Source organism: Phyllobates terribilis, unplaced genomic scaffold, assembly GCF_046119375.1.
Source record: "Phyllobates terribilis strain yellow unplaced genomic scaffold, ASM4611937v1 Scaffold_1__5_contigs__length_1240528914, whole genome shotgun sequence".
Taxonomy (NCBI): domain Eukaryota; kingdom Metazoa; phylum Chordata; class Amphibia; order Anura; family Dendrobatidae; genus Phyllobates; species Phyllobates terribilis.
Genome location: NW_027362761.1, coordinates 306,026,789 through 306,036,151, shown reverse-complemented (window position 1 = coordinate 306,036,151; position 9,363 = coordinate 306,026,789). Strand labels below are relative to the sequence as shown.

The window sequence follows — 9,363 nt, the reverse complement described above, 5'->3', positions numbered from 1 at the left end:
GGACTAATTACCTTAGGTCAGGTTCAAGTTGACAGCAGGATGTTGCAAGGGGGTAAAATCCTGAGGGACAATCCTCTGAAACAAATTTCTCCCAGAATAGGCGGATATTCAGGCCATAGTCAATTGTGCGTGGTAGGCAATCAGGATCAGCATACACTTGCCCAATAATCTGGAATATTATAGTGTTCCTTTTATCTCTCTAAGGAAGGACTAACAATTCATTCATGAAATATAAGAACGGAAGGTAAGAGCGCAAACTTGGATATTACAGAGCACTTGAAGGCCCAGGAGCTAGAGACAGGGTATTTCAGCTGTTTTGTTTGGCTGTTTTGTTTGACAGGACACTGGGGTTAAAGAGGCTAAAAAATAAGACCTCTCTCAGTACACTACCATATCAATTTTGCTTTGTTACTGCGCCATGGCACACTAGCAACTTCTTCTCGTTCTTTTTTTTTTACTGCCAAGACAATCACCGAGGGCCAAAAGAAAAAAATTTTTTATCCATGGCAAAGTCAAGTGTCAGGGCATGGACCTTGTATTTTCCTTTCACAAAGGGGCCAGGAAACAGAAGGGAGCTGTGATGCCCATTCACCAGCAGCATCTGTACAGAGTTACAGCAGTAAAAAAAATAGATAAAAATCTATCAACAATTTTTGAACTGCTGTTTTTTTTTTTTGTACAAAGTAAGGCACAATTCACATTTTTCCTGTGCTTTACAATGAGCACTTACGTTGGCGTTTCCAGCTAAATTTCCAAAATACTTGATTCAGACAGTACTCACTTTAATGAGGCAGATGGAGACACTTTGGATGCTGTATGGCCTATGTCACAGCAGTGTCCCGTCATGGCATACACAAAAGAGTAGTCGATCACCTCTAAACCTCTAAAAAGACGGACACTGCTGGAACAGAGGCCATATGGAATCTGAAGTGACTCAGTCTGCCATATTATAGTGAATGGTTCTGTCAGAGTTTGTGTCTAAATCACTTCAGTGATGTTCATGAAAACTAGACATATAGCAAATGTTATTTACTCTGTCGCCTCATTGGGGGACACAGGACCCTGGCTGTTATGCTGCTGTCCACTAGGAGGCGACACTATGCATAATCTGAAAAAGATTAACCGTAGCTCCTCCTCTGCAGTATACACCCCTGGACGGCGTCAGCCTTCTCCAGTTTTTGCTTAGTGTCGCATAGGAGGCACACCTAAAGATTTTTTACTCCAATTTTTTTCCGACGGATTTACAGATGAAGATAAGCGGGTCTCCTGCAAGACTCCCGGCATGGCTCCTTCCTCTGCCCCCTTTTATGGGGTGCACAGTTGAAGTCGAAATGTCTACTTACCATGTCGCTCCTTCCCCAGCACCTCGGGTGCTGGTTCGAAGTCGAGACCCCCCTCCTTCCCCAATTCTTTTTGGTCTCTGGGTTGAGGTCAAGGCGAGGATAACAGCCCCCTGATGGTGACAGCAGCACCCTCCCTAATCCCCCTCTGGGGGGTATTAGGTTGAGACGCCTCAGGTAGGGCCTGTGCAGGCATCCGCAGCTCCCAGTAGCTCACACTCTGCACCGAGTCCAGGAATCCCAGCCCTGCTGCGGACTCCTGTTGGGGCCGGGGGAGAGTGCAAGGCAGTCATGGCATACTTAGATACAGGCCTTCCCAGCCCTGTCTCTTTGCTGGCACCAGCGCTATGGTGCCCCAGGTGGACCCTTCAAGGGCCCCCCCTTACACTAATACCCCCACCGCCATTACTGCCGTTAAAACCGGGGGGGTGGGGGGGGGGGGGTGTCCGGTTCAGATCCAGCACCCCCCCCCCCGGACCTCTGCACCAGCCTGGAGCCCTTTTGGGCATCGGCTATAAATTTACACCACGGCTCCGGCCTAGCCGAAGCCGCTGCCCACTCTCCGCCCCCCCGGATGACGAATATGACACTCTACAGTGTCATAGAAGGGGCGGAGCCAAGCTGAAAGGGCACGTTTTTTCAGCAATACTGCCGCCCTTTTCAGCTCTTCGCCCACCTTCTTCCTCACACTCCGGCGGCCATTATCTGCTACAGGAACATTAACCCTGCAGCTACCGGTCGGCACATACAGACCAGGCCTGCCAGTCTCCGAGGGGCACAGGATTGTGGATCTGCAGCGCTGGACTTAAGAGGCACACTGGTGGGGTAAGATCACAGCTGGAGTCTCTCACTCGGCTGTGAATCCTATAAGCTTCTCTGCATTGCTGGCCGCCTCTGCATAGCCACCCCTGTATACTATGCCGGGCTCAAGGTCCAAGAGAACCAGGCAGGACTGCTATTATGCACTCTGTACAGCCTGCAGTAATACTCTCCCCAGTGGCAGCACGTATGTACATTGCAAGGACTGCATGCAGACTGCTGTGCCAGAGCCCCATGAAGCCCTTGCCAATACTTCGGTGCCTAATACCACACCGGAATGGGTCACTCAGATGTCGCAATCTATGACGCAGTCTATAGATAACCTCACATCCACATTGCTTCAGGCTCTGCAGAGTCATGCCTCGGCTATGAACACTACTCAGCAAAGGGAGAGTTCCACTCGGGGACATGATGGCACGGGCACATCCACATCTAGGTCAGGACGCAAACGGACCCACAGGTCACGTTCATCTGCGTCATCCCATACCACACGGTCGTCCCCTTCCAGTGAGAGACACCGTACTCCCAGCTCATCTAGACTGTCCCCTGACAGGGACAGACAATGCAGATCCCCACAGCCATCCCTGACCAGAGAAGGCCTCCGCTCCGGTTCTTCCAGCAGGAGACGCCTTAGTGATACACAAGATTCGGATGACATCTGTGATTCCGACTCAGACAAGGAAACCGAAGGGTCCCTAATCCCTATCCCCCCTGGCAATACAGTGCTAGTTGATGATCTAATCTCATCTATCCATTGGGTGCTGGACATCTCCAACCCACCCCTGGAGACACCAGGACATAATATTTCCTTTGAAGGAGTCCTGAAACCGCCTAAGGTCTTCTTTGACCACCCAGAGTTTAAAGCGATTCTTAAAAAGCAGTTCTCACAACCGGAGAAAAAGTTTACTAATCGCAAATATCTGGAGGCGCGGTACCCCTTTCCACAGGAGGTCACCAAACAGTGGACAGATGCACCTGAAGTCGAGCTATTTGGCAGTGAAAGGAGTGTCTGTGCTGCTAGTATGGAGACTGGGGGGTCTCCAGACTAGCAGCACAGACACTCCTTTCACTGCCAGATAGCTCGACCCTCAGGGACACAGCAGACCGGCAGGTGGAACGCATGGCTCGTTCAATTTTCGAGGCCGCAGGGGCCTCTCTGGCTCCTGCGTTCGCCTCAGTTTGGGCTGCCAAGGCCATCTTGGCCTGGGCCCAAAATTTACAAACTGGCCTACAAGCATCTACCCCTGAACATGTTGGACCAAGCGGCCCAAATAGCAGTTGTAGCAGATTACATGCTCCATGTAGCTCTGGATTCTGCAAGGGGTGCAGCAGGGATAGTATCAAACGCCATCACGATTCGGCGTATCCTCTGGCTGCGGGAATGGAAGGCAGATGCAGCCTCAAAGAAGTCCCTCACACATCTCCCATATCTCAGTGGTCGGCTTTTCGGTGAACAGTTGGACACAATGATATCCAACGCCACCGGGGGTAAGAGTACCTCTCTCCCCCAACTGAAGCCCAAACACACTTACAAAAGCGCAATCAAGCACGATTCCGATCCTTCGGACAAGACCTGGCAATCAAGGGCAGGCCAGTAAAAATTTAAAGGAGGAAAATCTCACATTTCCTCCTCATCATGACTCATGGACTCCGGAAGACACCCCACCTGTAGGCGGCCGTCTTTCGCTCTTTCACAAAGTCTGGCTGCCTATTACAGAAGACAGGTGGGTCAGGGAACTGGTGTCTTCAGGATACAAGATAGAGTTCACTTTCAACCCGCCAAACAGATTCTTTCTGTCTGTTCCCCCAAAACCGCCAGACAAGGCTCTGGCCTTCCACCACGCGGTCTCCTCGCTTCTTCAAGCAGGAGTCATGGTACCGGTCACCACAGCCGAGCGCTTCCAAGGGTTCTACTCACATTTATTCGTAGTCCCCAAAAAAGGAGGCAGAATACGGCCCATACTGGACCGAAAACAGCTCAACAAATATGTGCGGGTACGTCATTTTCGCATGGAGTCCCTTCGGTCCATCATTGCGTCCTTGGAGAAAGGAGAATTTCTCGCCTCCATAGACATTCAAGACGCATACCTACATATACCAATTGCACCTGCTCATCAGAGATTTCTCAGGTTCGCAATCGACCAGGCACACTACCAGTTCGTGGCTCTCCCGTTCGGACTCGCCACGGCTCCCAGAGTGTTTACCAAAGTCATGGCAGTCACCATGGACGTCCTGCACTCCAGAGGCATAATAGTCGTTCCATATCTGGACGATCTCCTCATCAAGGCTTCCACCTTCAAGGACTGCGAACTCAGCGTCTCAATCACAATCGACATTCTGAGTCGCCTGGGCTGGTTAGTCAACCTACAAAAGTCATCACCAACCCAGAGTCAGTCTCTGACCTTCCTGGGAAAGTTATTCAACATCCTTAAGGGTCTAGTACTCCTTCCCAAGGATAAGGCACGCCCTCTCCATTTAGGAGTCCGCACCCTACTTCACAAACCCCCTCGTTCTCTCCGGTTTGCCATGAGATTCCTTGGCAGGATGGTGGCGGCAATAGAAGCGGTATCATTTGCCCAGCTTCACCTCAGGCCTCTCCAACTAGCCATCCTCAAGTCATGGGACAGGAACCCTTTTTCTCTCGACAGGGAGTTCCAGTTGACGTCGTCAACCAGGAGGTCCCTGCACTGGTGGCTCACGCCAACCTCACTAACAAAGGGGAAATCCTTTCTCACGGGTCAATGGAAAGTTCTGACCACCGACGCGAGCCTGACAGGTTGGGGTGCGGTACACCTACACCACAGAGCACAGGGCAAGTGGTCCCCAGCGGAAGCGACCATGCCCATCAACATCTTGGAAATTCGTGCCATTCTCCTGGCGTTGAGAGCCTTCCATCACTTATTGGCAGCCTCTCACATCAGAGTACAGTCGGACAATGCCACGGCTGTGACATATGTAAATCACCAAAGGGGGACCCTCAGTGCCCAGGTGATGCAAGAAGTGACACATTCTCCACTGGGCAGAAGACACAGGTTCGGTTCTCTCGGCGGTCCACATTCCGGGTGTGGACAACTAGGAAGCAGACTTCCTCAGCCGGCAGGGAATGGACTCGGGGGAGTGGTCTCTCCATCCCGAAGTTTTTCGCCAGATCTGCCATCGCTGGGGGACTCCGGACGTGGACCTAATGGCATCCCACTTCAATGCCAAGGTCTCCAACTTCATGGCCAGGACACACGACCCGCGGGCGCTGGGAGCGGACGCCCTGGTCCAGGAATGGACCCAGTTCCAGCTCCTGTACATTTTTCCACCTCTCCCCTTGATATCCAGAGTGCTGAGAAAAATCAAGCAAGAGGGAGTTCCAACCATCCTAATCGCACCAGACTGGCCCAGACGTACGTGGTACCCCGACATCGTGCAGCTCACAGCAGACGTCCCCTGCCGTCTTCCCGACCGCCCGGATCTTCTGTCACAAGGCCCGTTCTACCACCAGAACTCAGGGGCCCTCAATTTGACAGCATGGCCATTGAGACCTGGGTTTTAACCCAGTCTGGGTTCTCGCCTGACGTCATTGGAAGCATGATCAGAGCACGGAAGCCAACCTCTGCAAAGATTTATTACCGTACCTGGAAAGCTTTCTTTACCTGGTGCAAATCTCGTGGCCAGACCCCATTCCCTTATTCCCTCCCCAGGGTACTTGGTTTTCTCCAATCGGATATGGAGGTCAGACTGTCTCTGGGCTCTCTTAAGAGCCAGGTGTCAGCTCTCTCAGTGCTTTTTCAGACGCGCATTGCTAACAAGCCGCAAGCCAGGACATTTCTTCAGGGATTTTCCCGAGTGGGTTCCCCCCTACAGACGACCACTAGAAACGTGGGATCTCAACCTGGTGCTGACAGCATTGCAGGAAACACCTTTTGAACCCCTTAGGGAAGTCTCACTCCGCCTTCTATCCCAGAAAGTGTTTTTTCTAGTGGCAATCACCTCGCTACGCAGGGTGTCTGAACTCACAGCACTCTCCTGCAGACAACCCTTCCTGTTTTTTCACCAGGACAAGGTAGTTCTCCATACGGTTCCATCCTTCCTTCCGAAGGTTGTGTCCAACTTCCACCTCAATGAGGAAATTTCACTGCCATCCCTCTGTCCGGTCCCGGTTCATAGAGTGGAGAAGGCTCTGCATACGCTTGACCTTGTTAGGGCATTACATATCTATGTGTCTAGGACTGCGCCCTTCCAGAAGTCTGATTCTCTTTTCCTTCTTCTGGAAGGTGGCTGCAAGGGTCTACCAGCTTCCAAAGCTACCCTTGCCAGGTGGATCAAATCCACCATACAAGAGGCCTACCGCATCAAAAATTCTCCTCTTCCAGCAGGTATTACGGCACTCTCTACACGTGCGGTAGGGGCCTCCTGGGCCATTCGGCACCAGGACTCGGCACGACAAGTGTGTAAGGCAGCCACCTGGACTAGTCTACACACGTTTACCAAACACTACAGGGTTCATACCCAATCCTCAGCAGACGCGAGCCTGGGTAGACGTATCCTGCAGGTGGCAGTGCCCCAATTATAGGGGCCTGTCTACACAATATTCGTCCATTGCTTCCCACCCAGGGACTGCTTTGGGACGTCCCATGGTCCTGTGTCCCCCAATGAGGCGACAGAGTAAAGGAGATTTTTGTGTACTCACCGTAAAATCTCTTTCTCTTAGCCTCTAATTGGGGGACACAGCTCCCACTCTGCTGCCCGTTCCGGGCCTTTGTTATGTTGAGTTCTCATATTGTTTTGTTGTTTGTTGAGCTCATACATAGTTGCCTTCTTATAGGCATGATTATGTTATCCATGTTACGTTCCTCCTACTGCTTTTGCACAAAACTGGAGAAGGCTGACGCCGTCCAGGGGTGTATACTGCACAGGAGGAGCCACGGTTAATCTTTTTCAGATTAAGCATAGTGTCGCCTCCTAGTGGACAGCAGCATACCACCCATGGTCCTGTGTCCCCCAATTAGAGGCTAAGAGAAAGAGATTTTACGTTGAGTACACAAAAATCTCCTTTTTTAACTTATTGAAGAGAATGGGAGCTGATCTTCAGTACCGGCAGCAGCCACTAAACAGCGTAAGGAGCTGTGCTATTCTACTCCATACACTGATGACATTTGGCCACTTCCGGAGGAGATTATGGCTGATCAGTGGGGGTCTCAGATGCCAGACACCCATCCGATCTGATGTTGATAATCTCTAGGTTATCAATATAAAAGTAGTGAACAAGCTTTTTAAATTATGCATTATTCACATTACTTTATTCTGAGGTTCAGTGTGACTGCGATGACACAAAAACTTCCTTTTACAACTTATTATTTTACATAATAAAATTATTAGTTCTGGTGTACCCTAAATATAAGAGTCATAATATGTTCTTTACATAATTTATATAAAACAAAAAAATACCAATGTTCGGGGATTGTACCCCTGAATAGTAAGTAGTCTTCATACCTCACATAGGACAATCCCAAATGAAAACACGTCCACCTTCTCATCATACTGTTTACCTAGTATTAAATAAGAACGTAAAATCAAGATGTGTAATAAAACCAGGAACAATATAGTTCACAAAAAGGTTTAGTTATCCATTACCATTTAACATTTCTGGTGCCATCCAATATGGGTTGCCAACCACAGTATAACGCTTCCGGCGGTCAGTCTTCCGTAGTGTTCTCTTTTTTGTGGGTGGCTTTTCTGGAGGAGGCCTGGGTTTCTCCTCCACAATAAGCCTGGAAAGGCCAAAATCTGCTACTACCACAGTGCCATCCTACAAGAATTGGGCACAAACTAGCTCAGAAGATGATTTATACACAGAAAACATAAAAAATGGAACTGGAGGAAAATTTTGCTGAAAATGAAACATTACCAGTTTGATGAGACAGTTGTGCGAGTTGAGGTCTCTATGGATGATACTCATAGAGTGAAGATATGCCTAAAAACAAAACAACATATTATTTCTAAAATTAGTTTAAAGGGGTATTCCATCTTTTAAAGCAATATATTTGGACGCGATTTTTGAGGGTCCAATTTCTGGTTCATCGGTCCTGAGAATAAAAAAGCTGCCAAGCTCATTTAGCACTGCGTCCCCTTCACAGCATTGCCCAAGTGTCAGCTATGCAGGGAACAGCAGCGGGACCCCATCTTCCTACACAGATTGATAGTCAGGAGCCCACCGCTGTTTAGGGAAAACAAACAATGCTATGTCAGTGTTGCCCCTTCATTCTCAGGATCGGAGTGGGTCCCAGAGGTAAGACTACCCCAGATCATAAAGGGATGGCACAGGAATAACCTCATGAGAGGTCATCAATATAAGAATGCCCCTTTAAACTGCTAAAAACTGTAAGAGAGTTAAAATTTACCATGCCGCATGAAATGTCCTTGGAAAACGAGACCTTCTGCAGCCAAGGACATGTGTCCTAAACAAGGCAGGATGGAGGGGAGGAAATAAAAACCTTGTAAGAATTATTATCCATTAGTATTAAAACATAAAAAAGTGTACTCAAATATTTACTGCATGAAAACTATTCTAACTAGAAAGGTCTTCCCTACTCCATCACTGTGGCTCACCCCTCTTAGGAAATCCTTTAGGGTGCCACATTCTATAAATTCAGTCAGCAGGTTCAGCCTCCGATCCTTATAGAGAACCCCAATAAAACGCAGAACATTAGGATGATCCAGGGACCGCATGACCTTGACCTGGGAGATAGAAAAGATAAAATAACAATTAGTATTCTGGTATGACAAACTAACCCCTTGATGCCTGGGCCATTTTTCATTTTTTGCACTTTTACTTTTTCTTTCCCTTCTTCGAAGGGGCAAAACTTTTTTTTCTGTCGACATAGCCATATGAGAGCTTGTTTTCTGCAGGACAAATTGTAGTTTTCAATGACACCCAATCATTATTATTCTCCAGAGTATCAAGATAGTAGCGACAAGTACCTTCAGCAAGTACTCAGCAGCCATTGTAACCCAGCCAATAAAACGATGCGCGCAAGCATTATCATCCACGCCATTTCAGAGATTGACAGCAGCATCTAAATAGTTAACTGCAGCAGGAGGAGCTCAGCTTTGGCCACAGCTGTTAGACACAGTTGCCCGCTATTAAATTCACCTGGCATCTGCACCGTGAGAAGCCAGCTCAGCTTCTGAGCCTGCTCCACACAACCGACCCGCT

At 49.0% G+C, this 9,363-nt stretch overlaps 1 protein-coding gene across 6 annotated transcripts in view; it reads right to left on the bottom strand.

Moving 5' to 3' along the window:
* The window catches only part of LIMK2 (LIM domain kinase 2), a 49,588-nt gene that overhangs the window by 4,157 nt on the left and 36,068 nt on the right, over window positions 1–9,363 (bottom strand). For all 6 annotated transcript variants that reach the window (XM_073673645.1, XM_073673625.1, XM_073673613.1 and 3 more), the window contains 6 exons: window positions 8,757–8,885; window positions 8,549–8,605; window positions 8,056–8,121; window positions 7,782–7,956; window positions 7,641–7,696; window positions 12–169 (listed from right to left, as the gene is read on the bottom strand). In XM_073673645.1, coding sequence (XP_073529746.1) covers window positions 12–169; window positions 7,641–7,696; window positions 7,782–7,956; window positions 8,056–8,121; window positions 8,549–8,605; window positions 8,757–8,885 — 641 coding nt within the window. The remainder of the gene's footprint in view (window positions 1–11; window positions 170–7,640; window positions 7,697–7,781; window positions 7,957–8,055; window positions 8,122–8,548; window positions 8,606–8,756; window positions 8,886–9,363) is intronic.